General features: G+C 44.5%; 1 protein-coding gene and 1 non-coding gene across 2 annotated transcripts; one reads left to right on the forward strand and one right to left on the reverse strand.

The window, feature by feature from the left end:
• Nucleotides 1–14,243: 14,243 nt before the first annotated feature.
• TRNAK-UUU (transfer RNA lysine (anticodon UUU)) lies at nucleotides 14,244–14,316 on the reverse strand. The gene has a single exon. It is a non-coding gene; the product is annotated as a tRNA-Lys (tRNA).
• A 471-nt stretch (nucleotides 14,317–14,787) lies between these two features.
• On the forward strand, nucleotides 14,788–20,774 carry LOC123150871 (DNA-dependent metalloprotease WSS1). Its single transcript, XM_044570689.1, has 5 exons — nucleotides 14,788–15,154; nucleotides 15,271–15,466; nucleotides 15,999–16,529; nucleotides 19,632–19,845; nucleotides 20,469–20,774. The coding sequence occupies exons 1-4, from the start codon at nucleotides 14,997–14,999 to the stop codon at nucleotides 19,818–19,820; spliced, it is 1,074 nt and encodes a 357-aa protein (XP_044426624.1). The 5' UTR covers nucleotides 14,788–14,996; the 3' UTR covers nucleotides 19,821–19,845; nucleotides 20,469–20,774.
• The last annotated feature ends 6,005 nt before the right edge of the window (nucleotides 20,775–26,779 follow it).

Raw genomic sequence — 26,779 nt, forward strand, 5'->3', positions numbered from 1 at the left:
GTACAAAGAGCATGATGTAGTGTATGATTATCACACACACACATATACTGTCAAGAAGGGTAAAAAGTGCAATCTTGTGCCCATGGATGAGGAGCGTTTCATTACATGGAGGAAAGAACATCTTGAGAAGATAAAAAAGCAAGAAGAAGAAGAAAGGAAGAAGGCCGAAGCTGCTGCAATTGTTACTATCGTCGTCGTTCAGTCTGCAAATAAAATTATTGTTGAGATCAACTCGAAACCGAGGACGGTTTCGTTTCAAGGAGGAGAGGATGATATGGCCGCGTGTAATTTAAGTGCGATGATCACTGTTGATACAACAACGTATTCATCTAGTACTGAATATGCTACAGATGTTTTTCAAGATGAAGATGGATTTGTAGGCATCACATCTAAGCGTGACACAGTTGTACAAATAATGAGCAAGTATGGAGTTATGTTTCTATATTCCCCTAAATCAGGACGTGAAGGAGCACACATGCATGGGTGTGGGTCCAGCCAAAAGTCAATTAGAAGCCATCAAATTGTGTACTACGTGGATGTGCAAGAGTTTAATTCCTTCTCAAAGGGAATAAATCACGTTAGTTATTTCTTTGGACGGTTACAGCCACCTGAACGACCAAAAGTTACACGCAGATGGAAGTTTATCACGTGGAAGATCATGAGTTTAAATGAGTCTGGGTGGGGGCCGCCATGTTGGAAAAAATAGATCAAGGAGCAATCAAATAAAATAGTCAAACTTTATTTTAGTAGGTCTTTGCATGCTTGCCGAGATGTAAAAGGCAAGTTAGTTTAAATCTAAAAAGAGTCCAGCCTTTAGGAGGTACATGTGAGTGCCTCTTCCAAGTTATTTCTATAAATAGCTAGGTCCGGTCCATGTAAAAGCAGGTTATTTTTTATATGAAATAGACACAATGTGTTTTTCAGGGTAGACACACCCGTATCAAGTTTTGGAGGGATCTTCAGAAAACCTCTGTTTTGCGATTTCTCTTCGTGGAAATTGTTTTGCGCGTGAGTACCTTCATCGAGATTGGTTTTCTCGTGCTGGGCCGCAAGGTTCAAACCCTCTACTTCGTGTACATCGCGTGCACGGGCGAGAGGTTGCTACTGCTGGTGGTGGAGTGTCGTGAAAGATCGGGCCCCAACAACGGATCGGGTCTCACCTTGAGCTTCGGTCTACATCAGGTGGTATTCAGAGCGTCAGGTTGTTCACGGCACTACGGAGAAGATGGCGAGTGCATCGTTATTCAGTAAGTTAAGCTATGGATTTCAGTTGGAGGAGGAAGGTCGTTGGACTGGCCTTTTTCACACCCGTGTGGTAGTGAGAAAGAGATCATGTGCTATGACGATCGATCACATGAATTTGATCAACGCAGCAAGCATCGAGATGGTGAAGAAGCTGGAGATACCAATAACAGCACATCCAAAACCATACTTTTTCCGTTGGGGTCATGAAGAGCTCACTGTCACGCAACAAACTAAGGTACCGTTTTTGTTGGGAAAATTCTTTTGCGAGGTTTTGTGCGATGTGATTCCAGCGCCGATGGTTTCGTGCCACTTGTTGTTGGGTGAGCCATGGTACAAAGAGCATGATGTAGTCTATGATTATCACACACACACATATACTGTCAAGAAGGGTAAAAAGTGCAATCTTGTGCCCATGGATGAGGAGCGTTTCATTACATGGAGGAAAGAACATCTTGAGAAGATAAAAAAGCAAGAAGAAGAAGAAAGGAAGAAGGCCGAAGCTGCTGCAATTGTTACTATCGTCGTCGTTCAGTCTGCAAATAAAAATATTGTTGAGATCAACTCGAAACTGAGGACGGTTTCGTTTCAAGGAGGAAAGGATGATATGGCTGCGTGTAATTTAAGTGCGATGATCACTGTTGATACAATAACGTATTCATCTAGTACTGAATATTCTACAGATGTTTTTCAAGATGAAGATGGATTTGTAGGCATCACATCTAAGCGTGACACAGTTGTACAAATAATGAGCAAGTATGGAGTTATGTTTCTATATTCCCCTAAATCAGGACGTGAAGGAGCACACATGCATGGGCGTGGGTCCAGCCAAAAGTCAATTAGAAGCCATCAAGTTGTGTACTACGTGGATGTGCAAGAGTTTAATTCCTTCTCAAAGGGAATAAATCACGTTAGTTATTTCTTTGGACGGTTACAGCCACCTGAACGACCAAAAGTTACACGCAGATGGAAGTTTATCACGTGGAAGATCATGAGTTTAAATGAGTCTGGGTGGGGGCCGCCATGTTGGAAAAAATAGATCAAGGAGCAATCAAATAAAATAGTCAAACTTTATTTTAGTAGGTCTTTGCATGCTTGCCGAGATGTAAAAGGCAAGTTAGTTTAAATCTAGAAAGAGTCCAGCCTTTAGGAGGTACATGTGCGTGCCTCTTCCAAGTTATTTCTATAAATAGCTAGGTCCGGTCCATGTAAAAGCAGGTTATTTTTTATATGAAATAGACACAATGTGTTTTTCAGGGTAGACACACCCGTATCAAGTTTTGGAGGGATCTTCAGAAAACCTCTATTTTGCGATTTCTCTTCGTGAAATTGTTTTGCGCGTGAGTACCTTCGTCGAGATTGGTTTTCTCGTGCTGGGCCACAAGGTTCAAACCCTCTACTTCGTGTACATCGCGTGCACGGGCGAGAGGTTGCTACTGCTGGTGGTGGAGTGTCGTGAAAGATCGGGCCCCAACAACGGATCGGGTCTCACCTTGAGCTTCGGTCTACATCAGGTGGTATTCAGAGCGTCAGGTTGTTCACGGCACTACGGAGAAGATGGCGAGTGCATTGTTATTCAGTAAGTTAAGCTATGGATTTCAGTTGGAGGAGGAAGGTCGTTGGACTGGCCTTTTTCACACCCGTGTGGTAGTGAGAGAGAGATCATGTGCTATGACGATCGATCACATGAATTTGATCAACGCAGCAAGCATCGAGATTGTGAAGAAGCTGGAGATACCAATAACAGCACATCCAAAACCATACTTTTTCCGTTGGGGTCATGAAGAGCTCACTGTCACGCACCAAACTAAGGTACCGTTTTTGTTGGGAAAATTCTTTTGCGAGGTTTTGTGCGATGTGATTCCAGCGCCGATGGTTTCGTGCCACTTGTTGTTGGGTGAGCCATGGTACAAAGAGCATGATGTAGTGTATGATTATCACACACACACATATACTGTCAAGAAGGGTAAAAAGTGCAATCTTGTGCCCATGGATGAGGAGCGTTTCATTACATGGAGGAAAGAACATCTTGAGAAGATAAAAAAGCAAGAAGAAGAAGAAAGGAAGAAGGCCGAAGCTGCTGCAATTGTTACTATCGTCGTCGTTCAGTCTGCAAATAAAATTATTGTTGAGATCAACTCGAAACCGAGGACGGTTTCGTTTCAAGGAGGAGAGGATGATATGGCCGCGTGTAATTTAAGTGCGATGATCACTGTTGATACAACAACGTATTCATCTAGTACTGAATATGCTACAGATGTTTTTCAAGATGAAGATGGATTTGTAGGCATCACATCTAAGCGTGACACAGTTGTACAAATAATGAGCAAGTATGGAGTTATGTTTCTATATTCCCCTAAATCAGGACGTGAAGGAGCACACATGCATGGGTGTGGGTCCAGCCAAAAGTCAATTAGAAGCCATCAAGTTGTGTACTACGTGGATGTGCAAGAGTTTAATTCCTTCTCAAAGGGAATAAATCATGTTAGTTATTTCTTTGGACGGTTACAGCCACCTGAACGACCAAAAGTTACACGAAGATGGAAGTTTATCACGTGGAAGATCATGAGTTTAAATGAGTCTGGGTGGGGGCCGCCATGTTGGAAAAAATAGATCAAGGAGCAATCAAATAAAATAGTCAAACTTTATTTTAGTAGGTCTTTGCATGCTTGCCGAGATGTAAAAGGCAAGTTAGTTTAAATCTAGAAAGAGTCCAGCCTTTAGGAGGTACATGTGCGTGCCTCTTCCAAGTTATTTCTATAAATAGCTAGGTCCGGTCCATGTAAAAGCAGGTTATTTTTTATATGAAATAGACACAGTGTGTTTTTCAGGGTAGACACACCCGTATCAAGTTTTGGAGGGATCTTCAGAAAACCTCTGTTTTGCGATTTCTCTTCGTGGAAATTGTTTTGCGCGTGAGTACCTTCGTCGAGATTGGTTTTCTCGTGCTGGGCCGCAAGGTTCAAACCCTCTACTTCGTGTACATCGCGTGCACGGGCGAGAGGTTGCTACTGCTGGTGGTGGAGTGTCGTGAAAGATCGGGCCCCAACAACGGATCGGGTCTCACCTTGAGCTTCGGTCTACATCAGGTGGTATTCAGAGCGTCAGGTTGTTCACGGCACTACGGAGAAGATGGCGAGTGCATCGTTATTCAGTAAGTTAAGCTATGGATTTCAGTTGGAGGAGGAAGGTCGTTGGACTGGCCTTTTTCACACCCGTGTGGTAGTGAGAAAGAGATCATGTGCTATGACGATCGATCACATGAATTTGATCAACGCAGCAAGCATCGAGATGGTGAAGAAGCTGGAGATACCAATAACAGCACATCCAAAACCATACTTTTTCCGTTGGGGTCATGAAGAGCTCACTGTCACGCAACAAACTAAGGTACCGTTTTTGTTGGGAAAATTCTTTTGCGAGGTTTTGTGCGATGTGATTCCAGCGCCGATGGTTTCGTGCCACTTGTTGTTGGGTGAGCCATGGTACAAAGAGCATGATGTAGTGTATGATTATCACACACACACATATACTGTCAAGAAGGGTAAAAAGTGCAATCTTGTGCCCATGGATGAGGAGCGTTTCATTACATGGAGGAAAGAACATCTTGAGAAGATAAAAAAGCAAGAAGAAGAAGAAAGGAAGAAGGCCGAAGCTGCTGCAATTGTTACTATCGTCGTCGTTCAGTCTGCAAATAAAATTATTGTTGAGATCAACTCGAAACCGAGGACGGTTTCGTTTCAAGGAGGAGAGGATGATATGGCCGCGTGTAATTTAAGTGCGATGATCACTGTTGATACAACAACGTATTCATCTAGTACTGAATATGCTACAGATGTTTTTCAAGATGAAGATAGATTTGTAGGCATCACATCTAAGCGTGACACAGTTGTACAAATAATGAGCAAGTATGGAGTTATGTTTCTATATTCCCCTAAATCAGGACGTGAAGGAGCACACATGCATGGGTGTGGGTCCAGCCAAAAGTCAATTAGAAGCCATCAAGTTGTGTACTAAGTGGATGTGCAAGAGTTTAATTCCTTCTCAAAGGGAATAAATCACGTTAGTTATTTCTTTGGACGGTTACAGCCACCTGAACGACCAAAAGTTACACGCAGATGGAAGTTTATCACGTGGAAGATCATGAGTTTAAATGAGTCTGGGTGGGGGCCGCCATGTTGGAAAAAATAGATCAAGGAGCAATCAAATAAAATAGTCAAACTTTATTTTAGTAGGTCTTTGCATGCTTGCCGAGATGTAAAAGGCAAGTTAGTTTAAATCTAGAAAGAGTCCAGCCTTTAGGAGGTACATGTGCGTGCCTCTTCCAAGTTATTTCTATAAATAGCTAGGTCCGGTCCATGTAAAAGCAGGTTATTTTTTATATGAAATAGACACAATGTGTTTTTCAGGGTAGACACACCCGTATCAAGTTTTGGAGGGATCTTCAGAAAACCTCTGTTTTGCGATTTCTCTTCGTGGAAATTGTTTTGCGCGTGAGTACCTTCGTCGATATTGGTTTTCTCGTGCTGGGCCGCAAGGTTCAAACCCTCTACTTCGTGTACATCGCGTGCACGGGCGAGAGGTTGCTACTGCTGGTGGTGGAGTGTCGTGAAAGATCGGGCCCCAACAACGGATCGGGTCTCACCTTGAGCTTCGGTCTACATCAGGTGGTATTCAGAGCGTCAGGTTGTTCACGGCACTACGGAGAAGATGGCGAGTGCATCGTTATTCAGTAAGTTAAGCTATGGATTTCAGTTGGAGGAGGAAGGTCGTTGGACTGGCCTTTTTCACACCCGTGTGTTAGTGAGAAAGAGATCATGTGCTATGACGATTGATCACATGAATTTGATCAACGCAGCAAGCATCGAGATGGTGAAGAAGCTGGAGATACCAATAACAGCACATCCAAAACCATACTTTTTCCGTTGGGGTCATGAAGAGCTCACTGTCACGCAACAAACTAAGGTACCGTTTTTGTTGGGAAAATTCTTTTGCGAGGTTTTGTGCGATGTGATTCCAGCGCCGATGGTTTCGTGCCACTTGTTGTTGGGTGAGCCATGGTACAAAGAGCATGATGTAGTCTATGATTATCACACACACACACATATACTGTCAAGAAGGGTAAAAAGTGCAATCTTGTGCCCATGGATGAGGAGCGTTTCATTACATGGAGGAAAGAACATCTTGAGAAGATAAAAAAGCAAGAAGAAGAAGAAAGGAAGAAGGCCGAAGCTGCTGCAATTGTTACTATCGTCGTCATTCAGTCTGCAAATAAAAATATTGTTGAGATCAACTCGAAACCGAGGACGGTTTCGTTTCAAGGAGGAAAGGATGATATGGCTGCGTGTAATTTAAGTGCGATGATCACTGTTGATACAATAACGTATTCATCTAGTACTGAATATGCTACAGATGTTTTTCAAGATGAAGATGGATTTGTAGGCATCACATCTAAGCGTGACACAGTTGTACAAATAATGAGCAAGTATGGAGTTATGTTTCTATATTCCCCTAAATCAGGACGTGAAGGAGCACACATGCATGGGTGTGGGTCCAGCCAAAAGTCAATTAGAAGCCATCAAGTTGTGTACTACGTGGATGTGCAAGAGTTTAATTCCTTCTCAAAGGGAATAAATCACGTTAGTTATTTCTTTGGACGGTTACAGCCACCTGAACGACCAAAAGTTACACGCAGATGGATGTTTATCACATGGAAGATCATGAGTTTAAATGAGTCTGGGTGGGGGCCGCCATGTTGGAAAAAATAGATCAAGGAGCAATCAAATAAAATAGTCAAACTTTATTTTAGTAGGTCTTTGCATGCTTGCCGAGATGTAAAAGGCAAGTTAGTTTAAATCTAGAAAGAGTCCAGCCTTTAGGAGGTACATGTGCGTGCCTCTTCCAAGTTATTTCTATAAATAGCTAGGTCCGGTCCATGTAAAAGCAGGTTATTTTTTATATGAAATAGACACAATGTGTTTTTCAGGGTAGACACATCCGTATCAAGTTTTGGAGGGATCTTCAGAAAACCTCTGTTTTGCGATTTCTCTTCGTGAAATTGTTTTGCGCGTGAGTACCTTCGTCGAGATTGGTTTTCTCGTGCTGGGCCACAAGGTTCAAACCCTCTACTTCGTGTACATCGCGTGCACGGGCGAGAGGTTGCTACTGCTGGTGGTGGAGTGTCGTGAAAGATCGGGCCCCAACAACAGATCGGGTCTCACCTTGAGCTTCGGTCTACATCAGGTGGTATTCAGAGCGTCAGGTTGTTCACGGCACTACGGAGAAGATGGCGAGTGCATTGTTATTCAGTAAGTTAAGCTATGGATTTCAGTTGGAGGAGGAAGGTCGTTGGACTGGCCTTTTTCACACCCGTGTGGTAGTGAGAGAGAGATCATGTGCTATGACGATCGATCACATGAATTTGATCAACGCAGCAAGCATCGAGATTGTGAAGAAGCTGGAGATACCAATAACAGCACATCCAAAACCATACTTTTTCCGTTGGGGTCATGAAGAGCTCACTGTCACGCACCAAACTAAGGTACCGTTTTTGTTGGGAAAATTCTTTTGCGAGGTTTTGTGCGATGTGATTCCAGCGCCGATGGTTTCGTGCCACTTGTTGTTGGGTGAGCCATGGTACAAAGAGCATGATGTAGTGTATGATTATCACACACACACATATACTGTCAAGAAGGGTAAAAAGTGCAATCTTGTGCCCATGGATGAGGAGCGTTTCATTACATGGAGGAAAGAACATCTTGAGAAGATAAAAAAGCAAGAAGAAGAAGAAAGGAAGAAGGCCGAAGCTGCTACAATTGTTACTATCGTCGTCGTTCAGTCTGCAAATAAAATTATTGTTGAGATCAACTCGAAACCGAGGACGGTTTCGTTTCAAGGAGGAGAGGATGATATGGCCGCGTGTAATTTAAGTGCGATGATCACTGTTGATACAACAACGTATTCATCTAGTACTGAATATGCTACAGATGTTTTTCAAGATGAAGATGGATTTGTAGGCATCACATCTAAGCGTGACACAGTTGTACAAATAATGAGCAAGTATGGAGTTATGTTTCTATATTCCCCTAAATCAGGACGTGAAGGAGCACACATGCATGGGTGTGGGTCCAGCCAAAAGTCAATTAGAAGCCATCACGTTGTGTACTAAGTGGATGTGCAAGAGTTTAATTCCTTCTCAAAGGGAATAAATCACGTTAGTTATTTCTTTGGACGGTTACAGCCACCTGAACGACCAAAAGTTACACGCAGATGGAAGTTTATCACGTGGAAGATCATGAGTTTAAATGAGTCTGGGTGGGGGCCGCCATGTTGGAAAAAATAGATCAAGGAGCAATCAAATAAAATAGTCAAACTTTATTTTAGTAGGTCTTTGCATGCTTGCCGAGATGTAAAAGGCAAGTTAGTTTAAATCTAGAAAGAGTCCAGCCTTTAGGAGGTACATGTGCGTGCCTCTTCCAAGTTATTTCTATAAATAGCTAGGTCCGGTCCATGTAAAAGCAGGTTATTTTTTATATGAAATAGACACAATGTGTTTTTCAGGGTAGACACACCCGTATCAAGTTTTGGAGGGATCTTCAGAAAACCTCTGTTTTGCGATTTCTCTTCGTGGAAATTGTTTTGCGCGTGAGTACCTTCGTCGAGATTGGTTTTATCGTGCTGGGCCGCAAGGTTCAAACCCTCTACTTCGTGTACATCGCGTGCACGGGCGAGAGGTTGCTACTGCTGGTGGTGGAGTGTCGTGAAAGATCGGGCCCCAACAACGGATCGGGTCTCACCTTGAGCTTCGGTCTACATCAGGTGGTATTCAGAGCGTCAGGTTGTTCACGGCACTACGGAGAAGATGGCGAGTGCATCGTTATTCAGTAAGTTAAGCTATGGATTTCAGTTGGAGGAGGAAGGTCGTTGGACTGGCCTTTTACACACCCGTGTGGTAGTGAGAAAGAGATCATGTGATATGACGATTGATCACATGAATTTGATCAACGCAGCAAGCATCGAGATGGTGAAGAAGCTGGAGATACCAATAACAGCACATCCAAAACCATACTTTTTCCGTTGGGGCCATGAAGAGCTCACTGTCACGCAACAAACTAAGGTACCGTTTTTGTTGGGAAAATTCTTTTGCGAGGTTTTGTGCGATGTGATTCCAGCGCCGATGGTTTCGTGCCACTTGTTGTTGGGTGAGCCATGGTACAAAGAGCATGATGTAGTCTATGATTATCACACACACACATATACTGTCAAGAAGGGTAAAAAGTGCAATCTTGTGCCCATGGATGAGGAGCGTTTCATTACATGGAGGAAAGAACATCTTGAGAAGATAAAAAAGCAAGAAGAAGAAGAAAGGAAGAAGGCCGAAGCTGCTGCAATTGTTACTATCGTCGTCGTTCAGTCTGCAAATAAAAATATTGTTGAGATCAACTCGAAACCGAGGACGGTTTCGTTTCAAGGAGGAAAGGATGATATGGCTGCGTGTAATTTAAGTGCGATGATCACTGTTGATACAATAACGTATTCATCTAGTACTGAATATGCTACAGATGTTTTTCAAGATGAAGATGAATTTGTAGGCATCACATCTAAGCGTGACACAGTTGTACAAATAATGAGCAAGTATGGAGTTATGTTTCTATATTCCCCTAAATCAGGACGTGAAGGAGCACACATGCATGGGTGTGGGTCCAGCCAAAAGTCAATTAGAAGCCATCAAGTTGTGTACTACGTGGATGTGCAAGAGTTTAATTCCTTCTCAAAGGGAATAAATCACGTTAGTTATTTCTTTGGACGGTTACAGCCACCTGAACGACCAAAAGTTACACGCAGATGGAAGTTTATCACATGGAAGATCATGAGTTTAAATGAGTCTGGGTGGGGGCCGCCATGTTGGAAAAAATATATCAAGGAGCAATCAAATAAAATAGTCAAACTTTATTTTAGTAGGTCTTTGCATGCTTGCCGAGATGTAAAAGGCAAGTTAGTTTAAATCTAGAAAGAGTCCAGCCTTTAGGAGGTACATGTGCGTGCCTCTTCCAAGTTATTTCTATAAATAGCTAGGTCCGGTCCATGTAAAAGCAGGTTATTTTTTATATGAAATAGACACAATGTGTATTTCAGGGTAGACACACCCGTATCAAGTTTTGGAGGGATCTTCAGAAAACCTCTGTTTTGCGATTTCTCTTCGTGAAATTGTTTTGCGCGTGAGTACCTTCATCGAGATTGGTTTTCTCGTGCTGGGCCGCAAGGTTCAAACCCTCTACTTCGTGTACATCGCGTGCACGGGCGAGAGGTTGCTACTGCTGGTGGTGGAGTGTCGTGAAAGATCGGGCCCAACAACGCATCGGGTCTCACCTTGAGCTTCGGTCTACATCAGGTGGTATTCAGAGCGTCAGGTTGTTCACGGCACTACGGAGAAGATGGCGAGTGCATTGTTATTCAGTAAGTTAAGCTATGGATTTCAGTTGGAGGAGGAAGGTCGTTGGACTGGCCTTTTTCACACCCGTGTGGTAGTGAGAGAGAGATCATGTGCTATGACGATCGATCACATGAATTTGATCAACGCAGCAAGCATCGAGATTGTGAAGAAGCTGGAGATACCAATAACAGCACATCCAAAACCATACTTTTTCCGTTGGGGTCATGAAGAGCTCACTGTCACGCACCAAACTAAGGTACCGTTTTTGTTGGGAAAATTCTTTTGCGAGGTTTTGTGCGATGTGATTCCAGCGCCGATGGTTTCGTGCCACTTGTTGTTGGGTGAGCCATGATACAAAGAGCATGATGTAGTGTATGATTATCACACACACACATATACTGTCAAGAAGGGTAAAAAGTGCAATCTTGTGCCCATGGATGAGGAGCGTTTCATTACATGGAGGAAAGAACATCTTGAGAAGATAAAAAAGCAAGAAGAAGAAGAAAGGAAGAAGGCCGAAGCTGCTGCAATTGTTACTATCGTCGTCGTTCAGTCTGCAAATAAAATTATTGTTGAGATCAACTCGAAACCGAGGACGGTTTCGTTTCAAGGAGGAGAGGATGATATGGCCGCGTGTAATTTAAGTGCGATGATCACTGTTGATACAACAACGTATTCATCTAGTACTGAATATGCTACAGATGTTTTTCAAGATGAAGATGGATTTGTAGGCATCACATCTAAGCGTGACACAGTTGTACAAATAATGAGTAAGTATGGAGTTATGTTTCTATATTCCCCTAAATCAGGACGTGAAGGAGCACACATGCATGGGTGTGGGTCCAGCCAAAAGTCAATTAGAAGCCATCAAGTTGTGTACTACGTGGATGTGCAAGAGTTTAATTCCTTCTCAAAGGGAATAAATCACGTTAGTTATTTCTTTGGACGGTTACAGCCACCTGAACGACCAAAAGTTACACGCAGATGGAAGTTTATCACGTGGAAGATCATGAGTTTAAATGAGTCTGGGTGGGGGCCGCTATGTTGGAAAAAATAGATCAAGGAGCAATCAAATAAAATAGTCAAACTTTATTTTAGTAGGTCTTTGCATGCTTGCCGAGATGTAAAAGGCAAGTTAGTTTAAATCTAGAAAGAGTCCAGCCTTTAGGAGGTACATATGCGTGCCTCTTCCAAGTTATTTCTATAAATAGCTAGGTCCGGTCCATGTAAAAGCAGGTTATTTTTTATATGAAATAGACACAATGTGTTTTCAGGGTAGACACACCCGTATCAAGTTTTGGAGGGATCTTCAGAAAACCTCTGTTTTGCGATTTCTCTTCGTGGAAATTGTTTTGCGCGTGAGTACCTTCGTCGAGATTGGTTTTCTCGTGTTGGGCCGCAAGGTTCAAACCCTCTACTTCGTGTACATCCCGTGCACGGGCGAGAGGTTGCTACTGCTGGTGGTGGAGTGTCGTGAAAGATCGGCCCCAACAACGGATCGGGTCTCACCTTGAGCTTCGGTCTACATCAGGTGGTATTCAGAGCGCCAGGTTGTTCACGGCACTACGGAGAAGATGGCGAGTGCATCGTTATTCAGTAAGTTAAGCTATGGATTTCAGTTGGAGGAGGAAGGTCGTTGGACTGGCCTTTTTCACACCCGTGTGGTAGTGAGAGAGAGATCATGTGCTATGACGATTCATCACATGAATTTGATGAACGCAGCAAGCATCGAGATGGTGAAGAAGCTGGAGATACCAATAACAGCACATCCAAAACCATACTTTTTCCGTTGGGGTCATGAAGAGCTCACTGTCACGCACCAAACTAAGGTACCGTTTTTGTTGGGAAAATTCTTTTGCGAGGTTTTGTGCGATGTGATTCCAGCGCCGATGGTTTCGTGCCACTTGTTGTTGGGTGAGCCATGGTACAAAGAGCATGATGTAGTGTATGATTATCACACACACACATATACTGTCAAGAAGGGTAAAAAGTGCAATCTTGTGCCCATGGATGAGGAGCGTTTCATTACATGGAGGAAAGAACATCTTGAGAAGATAAAAAAGCAAGAAGAAGAAGAAAGGAAGAAGGCCGAAGCTGCTGCAATTGTTACTATCGTCGTCGTTCAGTCTGCAAATAAAAATATTGTTGAGATCAACTCGAAACTGAGGACGGTTTCGTTTCAAGAGAGATGATATGGCTGCGTGTAATTTAAGTGCGATGATCACTGTTGATACAACAACGTATTCATCTAGTACTGAATATGCTACAGATGTTTTTCAAGATGAAGATGGATTTGTAGGCATCACATCTAAGCGTGACACAGTTGTACAAATAATGAGCAAGTATGGAGTTATGTTTCTATATTCCCCTAAATCAGGACGTGAAGGAGCACACATGCATGGGTGTGGGTCCAGCCAAAAGTCAATTAGAAGCCATCAAGTTGTGTACTACGTGGATGTGCAAGAGTTTAATTCCTTCTCAAAGGGAATAAATCACGTTAGTTATTTCTTTGGACGGTTATAGCCACCTGAACGACCAAAAGTCACACGCAGATGGAAGTTTATCACGTGGAAGATCATGAGTTTAAATGAGTCTGGGTGGGGGCCGCCATGTTGGAAAAAATAGATCAAGGAGTAATCAAATAAAATAGTCAAACTTTATTTTAGTAGGTCTTTGCATGCTTGCCTAGATGTAAAAGGCATCTAGAAAGAGTCCAGCCTTTAGGAGGTATATGTGCGTGCCTCTTCCAAGTTATTTCTATAAATAGCTAGGTCCGGTCCATGTAAAAGCAGGTTATTTTTTATATGAAATAGACACAATGTGTTTTTCAGGGTAGACACACCCGTATCAAATTTTGGAGGGATCTTCAGAAAACCTCTGTTTTGCGATTTCTCTTCGTGAAAATTGTTTTGCGCGTGAGTACCTTCGTCGAGATTGGTTTTCTCGTGCTGGGCCACAAGGTTCAAACCCTCTACTTCGTGTACATCGCGTGCACGGGCGAGAGGTTGCTACTGCTGGTGGTGGAGTGTCGTGAAAGATCGGGCCCCAACAACGAATCGAGTCTCACCTTGAGCTTCGGTCTACATCACTCCATGTCAATAGGACAAGGTGGAGGAATAGCACCTGGACCATTGTGCGGTCTAGAACCATCATAGGAGAAGGCCGCCGAAGAACCACAACCGAGGAAACACAACCTGGTGTTGCCGTCGGCAACATGGAGTTATCTGGACGGGATTTTTTCGGCAGTGACAAAAGTGGAGGGGCGGTGGAGCGACGAGCAACGATGGCTAGGGTTTCCCTGTGCCACCATTGGGAGGAGAGCGACACAGGTCCACTATACATACATTGTTCTAGTTTTACAACATTTGAATGGCATATTGTCCAGACGGGAAGAAACTATTATTGCAACATTTGGGTACACAAAACTGGTTTTGTGAGCTACTTTGCGATATCATCCACCTTCAAACATGGCTACCCTTGCTTGACGATTGATTCCAAAAACGAAAAAAAAATTGGTTGCCTGACGATTCCAACCAATAATATATAAAATTACCAAAGCAAAAAAAGAAGACGCCGTCCGTGGGATTCGAACCCACGACCACACGGTTAAAAGCCGTGCGCTCTACCAACTGAGCTAGGACGGCTCGTTGCATATTGACCTTCAATAACTTATATGTACGTGATGTCTTCTTTTCAAAATGTATGGTGCAATTTTTTGCGAGGCCGTTTTTCAGCAACTTGGGAACACCGCACATTTTTGGGGCCTACTAAATCACAGAGCTCACTCGCAAATCAAAAGCACCCGCAACTATATGTTTGTTCTGTTGCGTTATCTCTAGAACATCCATGTCAACATGCCACGTAGAGGAAAACAAGAGAGAGACGATCCATTTGCCGATATGCTGCCACGAAGTACACACTCCTCTCATGTCACCAAAAGCTTGCAAAAGGCTTCGGATAACGAAGTGAAAGACGATCCAGATCACAATTCCAGTAAAACACGAATCTCAGTACGCTCTTCTGCTCCTACGTACAATGTTTGAAGCTGAACTCCGGCGCAGAGTTTCAGACGAATCGAGCCGTTCAAAACGAGAAGAAAAAAAGAGAGAGAAGGGGAGAGGGTTTGCTTGCCATTTTCTGAAAATCCTCCCCAAATCCCCTGGACGCATCCGCCGACGGGGAATCGACCCCCCGCAGGCGCGCCCGCCTCCCTCCCACAGCCCACAGGCATAAACGCCCGCCTCCCCTCGTCTCCCGCCCGCCTCGCCCGCCGCCAACCCCCCAATCGCTTTCAAATCGCGCGGCCGCCCGATCGGCGGCGGCGATGGAGGTGGGCGACCTGCACAAGGTGTGGGAGATCCGGGCGCTCAAGCGGAAGCCCGAGGAGCCCGCCGCGCGCGCGCTCCTCGACCGCGTCGCCAAGCAGGTCCAGCCCATCATGCGCCGCCGCAAGTGGCGCGTCAAGGTCCTCTCCGAGTTCTCGTAAGCAGCAAACCCTAACCCTAGCCTCTGTATCCCTCGTTCCCCACATCGGCTTCTCCGTCGACCGATAGATACCGTGTGCCGGGGTGACCCGTTTTTATTTGGGGATTAATTAGGCCGAAGAACCCGAGGCTGCTGGGGCTCAACGTCAACCGGGGCGCCGAGGTGAAGCTGCGGCTCCGGCGCGACGGCCGCGACCTCGACTTCATCCCCTACGAGGAGGTGCTCGACACCATGCTCCACGAGCTCGCGCACAACGCGCGCGGGCCCCACGACGCGCAGTTCTACAAGCTCTGGGACGAACTCCGCAAGGTCCGTTTGCTGACGTTTCTGCTCTTGTGTTGGTGCTTCAAATGTCTACGATTCCACCTGTATAGCGGTTCACTAGTGTCAGTGTATGTATATATCCGGTTGCTTGGAATCTGTTGATTGTGTGCACTAGGCTATAAGAATGCAGATGTTGTGCATATTCCCTTGCAACCTAGCTAGCCCGTTAACTGAAACTTGGTTCAGTTGATTTTGGGGTTAACGGCATTTAACCTGAAATTTTCGTCGGATGCTGTCGTCATTAACAATGTGCAGACGGAACTGATCTTGTTTATTAAGTTTTGGCTTATCATTATGTGAACGAGTCCTAGCAGAAGCATGTAAGTTAGTAGCCCCTCTATTTATTTGCTAGAAACATCACAATTTTTATATCTGCTTACCTGACCATAACAATTGCTCAAATGGAAGTGATTACATCAATATTTGGATTTCAGAATTATCCGTGTGCTTGTACATAGGATTTCGCCGAATCAAACGCTAGATGCTTATATGTTGCTTATGCATAATGATGATTCAGGAGTGTGAAGAACTTGTTGCAAAGGGTATCACGGGGCCAGGACAAGGGTTTGATGGTACAGGCAGGCGATTAGGTGGATTTTCAATACATCCACCACCACCATCTCTCCGACAAGCTACACTAACTGCAGCACAGAAACGGGCAAGGAATGGGGCTCTATTGCCGTCCGGCCCAAGAAAGTTGGGTGGAAATAATGCCATCATGAGTGCTCTTAGTCCAGTACAAGCTGCTGCCATGGCTGCTGAAAGGAGGATGCAGGATGACTTGTGGTGCGGATCTCATAATGATTCTGGTATCGATGATTCAGAAGATGTTGTTATTCTTGAGCAACCACCTAACTTGACAACAAGGGATGGAAAAAACACAAAGCGTGCAAAAAACACAAGGTGTGATTCTTCTAGTAGTTCTGCAGAACCCAGCACTTCATCTGTATCTCAAGTTCCAGCACGAGCTGATTCCTCTTCTGGTAGAACGACTGATGCGGACTTTAGTTCTTTGTGGGAGTGTAGTGCTTGCACTCTTCTTAATCAGGTAAATTGATCAGCCACTTTATTTTTCAACACTGCACTGAAGTTCCTATTACAGAAAACATTCATGCCCTTTCACATACAAAACCTGATGTCCACATACACTTGGTGGCCAGCTCTTCAGCTAGGCACAAATTCTCTTTTATACTCAGTGCTGGTTCTAGCTGGTTCCATTATGATCTATTAGCAGTCTTTGAAGTGCACTGAACGTAATGGGTATGTAAATGGTTCGCACTAATAGTGAGTCCATATCAAAGTGGTACTTCCAGAGCAGATTAGACTTATCCAAACTTAAGATGAAATCTAGTTTTCATAATTTATGAACTTGGAACGCCCTAGGATAAATTGATTAATTGAACTATTGATTTGATTTTCTATGTCTGTGACGTACATTTGTTTGCCCACCTTTCTATCTCATCCTTACCTACCTTTGGATCTGTGGTGACAGTAGTTCGCTTTACAAATGGACTCCTTATGATATTCTGAAGCCACATTTGCAACTTGCATTTTGATGCATATGTAGTTACTCTTTTGGACTTGTGGTGACAGTAGTTCGCTTTACAAATGGACTCCTTATGATATTCTGAAGCCACATTTGCAACTTGCATTTTGATGCGTATCAAGTTACTCTTTTAGACACTGGCAACATGTAACTAATAATTAACCTGCATCAACAGTGTATATTTAACTCCCTTCACTATTATGATAAAAAAATCAATAATATAATATATTGTAATACAAAGTATTATGATAAAAAACATTAATAATATAATATATTGTAATACAAAGTGATATGACTTATTTGTCTTGATGTATTGTTATAAGTATGTTAAGTTCATTTACACAAATGATATAAGTCATACCGGAAATCCGTTTCGGCTCCCGGGAGCATCTGGACCACATGTGTGTCATGATTCACACAGACTAGTATTCACTTCTGTATTTCGTTTTAATAGTACAGGGCCTGGCCCACCAATCAGTTGTACGGCAGCGAATCTCCCGTGTAACGCCGCTCCAGTACAGATGGAGGAGGACGGATCTGTCCTAACAGAGCGCCACAACTGGACCACCGGATTGTAAACGGCAGCCATCAAAGCTAGATATTTACAACCCAAGCCAGCCACCGCCATCCCCTTCCTCTGCACGATTAAGTTCATCCACCAGTAGCACCCATTCCTCCTCCCTCTCCACATAGTTCTAGCTCATCCTTCCCCACTTGAAGGTTCTCGAAACACAGGGATTCACTATGTTCTAGATTGTCCATCCCAGGTGCAAATGGAACATAATTAGATGTCATGGGTTTTATCACACTTCATTGCATAAACTTTAAGGGGAAACAAAACGCTCTCAGCTGCAATTCCCCTGTAGTGGAAGCATTACTCCAGCCGCCACTTTGCTAGAGAACCTTCACTTCCACCCAAAATGATACACTTCAACATAAACCCTCTGGCATCTAAGTCTCCTCTTCGTCTTCTTCTTCGTCCTTCATGAAGTGTGGCAGAACTGCCCTGTTCTCCTGCATCATCAACAAGCTGGTACACAAGCGACTTCGCCAAGTATGTAATCTGGCTCTGTCACACACAATAACACATATTTGGCCAGCCCCAACCTATGGATCTAGAAATGAATTTTTCAAATGACACGGTCGCTTAGTGCAAATGAAACTTACATCCGACAGACTCTGAACTTTCTCCCTCGTGTATTCTCTAAGATAGCGCATCCCATAGATCCAGCTCTCTTCCCTGGTCAAGCATGGCAAAAAAAAGTCTCGTCTCTAATAACATAAGTCGTATATTGTTACCCCAGTCAACCACAACTAACCAATTTTGCCTAGTTTTTGCGAAAAATCAGATAATTTCCACTTTTTTATCACTCAATCAGTTGCAGACATGAAAAAAATAGATTGCAGAATTACACGCTGTACTCATCGGAAGAGAATTCAACGAATTATTGTTACCTTGTCCAACCTGGGGCTTGTCGATCCATTTTGCCCGTAGAATGAGCTGAGGTTGCATCTCCACTCTGTGCTTGGTCTGCAATGACAGAATCCATGGCTGGGTGCTTGTTCATCTGGGCGTCCCCTTTCTCAGCCACATCCGTGTTATCTCCTTCGCTCTTACTGAAATCAGAAGCTGTTCCCCAACCGGCATCAACACTTATTTGCTCACCGTAAGCAGCACCACTAAGCTGGACGAGACCATGACCACTGCTGAATCCCCCAACACCACTCAGCCGTGCATCATCCATCCCCATCCTAGACCCTCTGCCGGAATGCCCTATTGACTGATCTCCATCTCACACCATTTCCACTAAAATTGTAGCGCTGCACGCCTCGTCCGAGTAAATCGGTAAACTGTGGGTGGATTTCATCCAGAAATCAGATCCCCAACTGCATCTAAATATTTAACAACCACGGGATTTGGAGGATAAGGCTATATTTACCTGTCGACTGCAGTTACTGGGAATTCCGTCGCCATGCCCGAGCCGTCGCGGTGATCTATGCCCAGTTGGCGGCACCCCCCCTACGGCTTCAAAGACGCACCTCTCCGGCGACGCCGCAGAGCTCTGCCGTGGCTTACTCAGAGCAATAGCACTCCCTCTGCTGAGAAAATCTTGGCAGTAGAACTAACCCCCACCACGCGCCCAACATTTTCTTTTTTCACCTTTCATGTGGGCCAGACAAACGGCTGACTCCGTCCAAAGATAACACCTGTACCACGTGTCCAGAGTACAGGTGCGTCAAGACGCGTTAGCAGGCCAACGTCCGTCCTCCCTGGCGCTAGCTGCCGCTCGTACGTACACAGTGCGGCGCCAGTGTATACTTCGTCTAATATTCCTGTATTCGCATGACAGTGATGTGCGGCACAGATCTCTACACATATCTGGGCGGCTGTGATTCCGGGTTCAACTGGACCTGGGTGCCAAAACGGCCCGAAGTGATACTCCTTTTCTTGTTTTTGCACATTATGCTGTTAATATGATCTGTAATATCTTTTTCAAAGACATCTGTAATCTGTTCTTTTTTCATTGAAAAAGAAGTGCAGTGGCTGGCCTACTGTACTTCTATTACTGCTGCTCCCCGTTCTCTAACACATTTCATCTGCAGCCTCTGGCACCAATTTGTGAAGTTTGTGGGACAGCGAAACCTAAAATTGCAAAAGCCAAGTACGCATCTTGGTCCTGTAAGTTCTGCACTCTGGAGAACTGCACTAAGCTTGATAAATGTTCGGCATGCGATCAATGGAGGTACTCATATGGACCACCTGTAGCCACATATGGTCCAAGCTACGATTGACTTACATTGAAGGCTCCAAGAATACGTAAGTGGAGTTTATTACTGTCACAGGCATTCAGTGTTCTACAAATTTTCCGCTCTCTTCTGACAGAGCGATGTTACTCCTGTATTAACAATTCAACTCACCCAAAAATGGCTTCTTTACAGAGATAACTGCACAATACTACAATCACCAGATAATTGCATCAGTACGATAGTATGCCCAAGCACTAATATTCCAGCCGTGTTTTATTTTGCTTCTAACCTGAAATGCTTTTGTTTTCGGCCTCTCAGGAACTACTCCTATGCGAGAGGTGCATAGAGTTGTTTCTTGATAGAGCTAAACCACTTGTTTGTGCATTCTTACTAAGCAGTTTAATTCAATAGATAGCAAGTTCGTCATGGAAGGTGGACTTATGTACGTACTCATACCCAAAGCTGTAGACAAGCCTTTTTTTTGTTGCATAAAATGGTTAACCTCGGAAATCCTACACTTGTGAAGTGGCAGGGCGATAGCAAGGGCGAGCCAAGTTACTATTACTGGATTAGGCCTAGGGTGTATAACATAAGCATAACTTGATGAATTTGCCTGACATGTTTTATTATTTCTGTCTGTCTCTCGGTAGTTGACCTGTGACAGCGATCTTCTCTTCATGTGGTTTTCCGCAGGTTTACAATTTTGGGGGAGGCGGCTGCTGCAATGTTTAAAATTGCCTCACCAGCAGCGGTTGCCTCTGCAGCCACCTACCAAGTACCACTGCATGCCAACTCAAACCCGTGGAGTCGCAGGAAGATTTAGCATCCAGATCTGGGCACCTGTCGGCCTGCCAATGGCTCCCAATTCCTCTCTGGGAGCACTGAATCCTGTATGCCTTGGTGACTTCCGCGCGTGGTTGCTGATTTAAAGAACGTGGTCGGTCTTGTCATCTTGTGCAAGGATGCCTACATGTTTGCAAATTGCAGCAGTTGCTATCACTGCCTTGTTCGTCTCATATACAGTAGTGGCTCACCTTTGCTATCATTGCTGTAGCTTTTGCGCGCCCGTGGTAGGAGTAGGAGAATCGTAGAGGTTCACCTTTGCTATCATTGCTGTAGCTTTTGCGCGCTCGTGGTAGGAGTAGGAGAATCGTAGAGGTTCACCTTTGCTGGGTGAAGGTCACTGTCACCTGTGTTCATATACAGTAGCTGAGCACGTCGATAGAGTAAATCTCTTTCTCTTTTCGCCGCAACGTGTTAGAAGCGTGGTAGGAACTGGAGAGCGAGGCCAACGGGCAAAGGAACCTAGGACGTGACGAGAAGCCCATACTCCTTTTATCACACGTTCTGGGAATCTCGGTACGCTTTGGCTGCTTTGTCTATCATGGGTAGAGAGTCAAGCGGCGGCTTAGTTCACTGACACGTAAATTTTCCATACCTTTTTCTTCGCTCTATCATGCGCTTTTTTCTTTGTTTGGCGGCAGATTGCAATTACCCGAGCACGTGCTGTGAAAGCGGGGCATCTTTTCTTTTTTCTGGTGCACGAGTGGCCCGGTGCATCTGGTGAATCAGACCCGTGTGATGCTGCCCAGGCTCTTGGCACGCGTTTTGCCACATTGCCCACACATCTTTTCCCCCTTAGCAAGGCACTGGTAAAGTTTTAACTCGTTGACTAATGGTTTACTTGAACGCCGCAACTAAATCAGTCATGTGCGTAGCTTAAACAGCTTAATTAGGCGACCTGTAGAATCAACATCATCCAATAAACCAAGGCAACAAACGTGTTGAGATTCATGCGAGCTACTCCACATCCGTGGTCCTTCAGTTACTCCACAAGCTCCTAAAATGGCAATTTCGGACGGGACCCAACTCTAGTTTGTGTTGTGTTCCACTTAGGTCAAAATGATGAATTATACACGTGTACATGGATGGTGGTCAAGTTCGCAGTTTCACGCCCACTAGGGTTTGGATTTTGTGTGTGTTTAGGTCCTTGGTCCCATTGAATTAAATACCTAGGTCATTCGCAAAAATAAAACAAAATTAAACACCTAGGTATTTCCATCTCTCAGGGCATGTACAATTGGAGTGGACAAATTTGGCCCCTCAAACGTCCGCGGACACGCCCAGTCAGCTTCTGAGTGTGTTCGTTTTGACTTTATATTTGTCCATCCACATAACCACGTCCCTCACTTCTTTCCCTATACGTTCGGTCACACGCATGTGATTTGTGGAGAGGGAGAGAGAGAGAAAGAAAATAAATACTCCATGGTGGGGAAATCCTATGTGGCAGACACATGACCACTGATTGAACATGCACATGCTACTCATCTCATCTCGAGTAAAATGCATCATAAGTCCTAAAACTATTAAAGGTGTGTCAGTTTAGTCCTATAACTTTGAAACTGCAGTTTTATGTTTTGAAACTGTAGTTTTATGTCCTAAACTATTGAAGGTGTGTCTTTTTCTTTTGCGAAAACTATTGAAGGTGTGTCAGTAGTCAAACTGCAGTTTTAGCTCCTAAAACTATTGAAGGTGTGTCATTTTAGTCGTATAACTTTGAAACTGCAGTTTTGAGTCCCAAAACTATGTAAGTTTGTTCATATTAGGTCCTAAACTTGCATGGCATGCATTGACCCATCGAAGTGTTGCTTGGAGATGCTTGGAGTGTTGCCATGTGGACCCAATGGACCCACCACGTTAACTTATGAAAGGTAAATATGCAAGAAAACCCGTAGAGCTTTGTCACACCTTCTTCTCCCACGCACAGAATGCTCAAAGTTAGAGGCAACAATGTGGAGCGTGGCATGATGGCTTGAGCTCCAGCGAGAAGAGTAGGCCGGCCATCTCAGCCTCATCCCACATTAGCTCCCGATTGGCTTGGGCTCTCCCTGGTGGCCGCACCAAGGGAGAGGAATGTCGTCCTCCATGCTGACTGGCTCGGGGTCTCCACGTCGGCTGCGCCAAACCTCTCAGCAAGGTTGCCCTACAATTCATGGTCTCAAGGGGAGAAAACCCCTTCATCTAGGCGGACACCCATGCCTACTCAGGGAGCAACTTCTACATAGGTGGTGGGTGTGTAGGTTGCAACACACACTGCGACATGGAAAGCGTATGGACCATTTTGAGGGAAGTAAACACATAAAGGGCTCATTTAAAAAAATGCACCATAGATGCTGTGTTGGAAATATGCCCTAGAGGCAATAATAAATTAGTTATTATTATTATTATATTCCATTGTTCATGATAATCGTTTATTATCCATGCTAGAATTGTATTGATAGGAAACTCAGATACATGTGTGGATACATAGACAACACCATGTCCCTAGTAAGCCTCTAGTTGACTAGCTCGTTGATCAATAAGATGGTTACAGTTTCCTGACCATGGACATTGGATGTCGTTGATAACGGGATCACATCATTAGGAGAATGATGTGATGGACAAGACCCAATCCTAAGCCTAGCACAAGATCGTGTACTTCGTATGCTAAAGCTTTTCTAGTGTCAAGTATCATTTCCTTAGACCATGAGATTGTGCAACTCCCGGATACCGTAGGAGTGCTTTGGGTGTGTCAAACGTCACACCGTAACTGGGTGGCTATAAAGGTTCACTACAGGTATCTCCGAAAGTGTCTGTTGGGTTGGCATAAATCGAGACTGGGATTTGTCACTCCGTGTAAACGGAGAGGTATCTCTGGGCCCACTCGGTAGGACATCATCATAATGTGCACAATGTGACCAAGGAGTTGATCACGGAATGATGTGTCACGGAACGAGTAAAGAAACTTGCCGGTAACGAGATTGAACAAGGTATCGGGATACTGATGATCGAATCTCGGGCAAGTATCGTACCGATGGACAAAGGGAATTGTATACGGGATTGATTGAATTCTTGACATCGTGGTTCATCCGATGAGATCATCGTGGAGCATGTGGGAGCCAACATGGGTATCCAGATCCCGCTATTGGTTATTGACCGGAGAGTTGTATCGGCCATATCTGCATGACTCCCGAGCCCGTAGGGTCTACACACTTAAGGTTCGATGACGCTAGGGTTATAGGGAATAGATATACGTGGTTACCGAATGTTGTTTGGAGTCCTGGATGAGATCCCGGACGTCACGAGGAGTTCTGAAATGGTCCGGAGGTAAAGATTTATATATGGGAAGTCATCATACGGTCACCGAATAATTCGGGGGGTTACCGGTATTGTATCGGGACCACTGGAGGGGTTCCGGGGGTCCACCGGGAGGGTCCACCTGCCCCGGAGGGCCCTATGGGTTGTGTGTGGAGAGGGACCAGCCCCTTAGTGGGCTGGGCGCCTCCCCCCCTAGGGCCCATGCGCCTAGGGTTTGGGGGAACCCTAAAGGGGGGGGGGGGGCGCCCCCCTTGCCTTGGGGGGCAAGGCAACCCCCCTGGCCACCGCCCCCTCCTCAGATTGGATCTGAGGGGGCCGGCCCCCCTCTCCATTGCCCCTATATATATGTGGGGGGTGGAAGGGCAGCCGCACCAAGTTCTGGCGCAGCCCTCCCCCTCTCCCAAGTCCTCCTCCTCTTCCGCGGTGCTTGGCGAAGCCCTGCAGGATTGCCACGCTCCTCCTTCACCACCACGCCGTCATGCTGCTGCTGGATGGAGTCTTCCCTAACCTCTCCTTCTCCCCTTGCTGGATCAAGGCGTATGAGACGTCACCAGGCTGCACGTGTGTTGAACGCGGAGGCGCCGTGGTTCGGCGCTTAGATCAGAATCAACCGCGATCTGAATCACTACAAGTACGACTCCTTCATCCACGTTCTTGCAACGCTTCCGCTTAGCGATCTACAAGGGTATGTAGATGCACTCTCCTTCCCTTCGTTGCTAGATTACTCCATAGATTGATCTTGGTGATGCATAGAAAATTTTAAATTTCTGCTACGATCCCCAACAATGGCATCATGAGCTAGGTCTATGCGTAGTTTCTATGCACGAGTAGAACACAAAGTAGTTGTGGGCATCGATATTGTCAATTTACTTGCCGTTACTAGTCTTATCTTGATTCGGCGGCATCGTGGGATGAAGCGGCCCAGACCGACCTTACACGTACTCTTACGTGAGACTGGTTCCACCGACTGACATGCACTAGTTGCATAAGGTGGCTAGCGGGTGTCTGTCTCTCCCACTTTAGTCGGATCGGACTCGATGAAAAGGGTCCTTATGAAGGGTAAATAGAAATTGGCATATCATGTTGTGGTTTTGGCGTAGGTAAGAAACGTTCTTGCTATAAACCTATAGCAGCCACGTAAAAACTTGCAACAACAATTAGAGGACGTCTAACTTGTTTTTGCAGCATATGTCTTGTGATGTGATATGGCCAAAAGGATGTGATGAATGATATATGTGATGTATGAGATTGATCATGTTCTTGTAATAGGAATCACGACTTGCATGTCGAATAGTATGACAACCGGCAGGAGCCATAGGAGTTGTCTTAATTTATTTATGACCTGCGTGTCAACATAAACGTCATGTAATTACTTTACTTTATTGCTAAAGCGTTAGCCATAGTAGTAGAAGTAATGAATGACGAGACAACTTCAAGAAGACACGATGATGGAGATCATGATGATGGAGATCATGGTGTCATGCCGGTGACAACGATGATCATGGAGCCCCGAAGATGGAGATCAAAAGGAGCAAAATGATATTGGCCATATTATGTCACTATTTGATTGCATGTGATGTTTATCATGTTTTACATCTTATTTGCTTAGAACGACGGTAGCTTAAATAAGATGATCCCTCACTAAAATTTCAAGAAAAGTGTTCCCCCTAACTGTGCACCGTTGCGAAGGTTCGTCGTTTCGAAGCACCACATGATGATCGGGTGTGATAGATTCTAGCGTTCGAATACAACGGGTGTTGACGAGCCTAACATGTACAGACATGGCCTCGGGACACATGCGAAACACTTAGGTTGACTTGACGAGCCTAGCATGTACAGACATGGCCTCGGAACACGGAAGACTGAAAGGTCGAACATGAGTCGTATAGAAGATACGATCAACATGAGATGTTCACCGTTGATGACTAGTCCGTCTCACGTGATGATCGGACACGGCCTAGTCGATTCGGATCATGTTTCACTTAGATGACTAGAGGGATGTCTATCTGAGTGGGAGTTCATTAAATAATTTGATTAGATGAACTCAATTATCATGAACATAGTCTAAATTGTCTTTGCAAATATGTTGTAGATAAATAGCTCACGTTGTAGCTCCCTGTTTCAATACGTTCCTAGAGAAAGATTAAGTGGAAAGATATTGTAAGCAATGATGCGGACTAGGTCCGTAGTCCAAGGAGTGTCCTCACTGCTACGCAGAAGGCTTACGTCTTTGATGCACCGCTCGATGTGCAAACCCCTACAACGTCGTCTGTGGATGCTGTGAACACCTGACAGACACATCCTCATGACTACATGATAGTTTAGTGCACTGTGACGCCCGGATAGTTATGCTACAGTAACCCTCCGCTAATGATGCCATGTCACCACGATTACTGTTGTTAATCTTGTGATGATTCAAATCCCGTTCAAATTTAAATTGAAAATCAAGTCAAACAATTAAAGTTTTCAAAAGTGAAAACTAAAATGTTCTTAATGTGACAAGTAAATCATGGATATTATTGGTGCATGATTTTTTTTATAAAATACTAAATACCCTAAAGTGAACAAAACAGTAGCAAAAACAATTATTCAAAAGCTTTTATAATAATAAACCATCACAAACTATTTTACTTTATGTGCCAAGTTAAATGTGGTTGTGGCATATTTACATATACTAAATTAGGTACAACTTTGGTATTTTATTAAAACTAAAATAAGTAGGAACTAAAAGAAAAAAAAGAAAGACAAAACAACAAAAGAAAAAAAAAGAAAACCCCCTGCCCCTAGGCTTCGGCCCGGCAGGCCGCAAGCCCCCCCTCCTTGGGCCTCAGCCCACCAGGCCCAACCGGCCACCCCTCCCCTTATCC

This window comes from Triticum aestivum, chromosome 7A (genome assembly GCF_018294505.1).
Source record: "Triticum aestivum cultivar Chinese Spring chromosome 7A, IWGSC CS RefSeq v2.1, whole genome shotgun sequence".
Lineage (NCBI taxonomy): Eukaryota > Viridiplantae > Streptophyta > Magnoliopsida > Poales > Poaceae > Triticum > Triticum aestivum.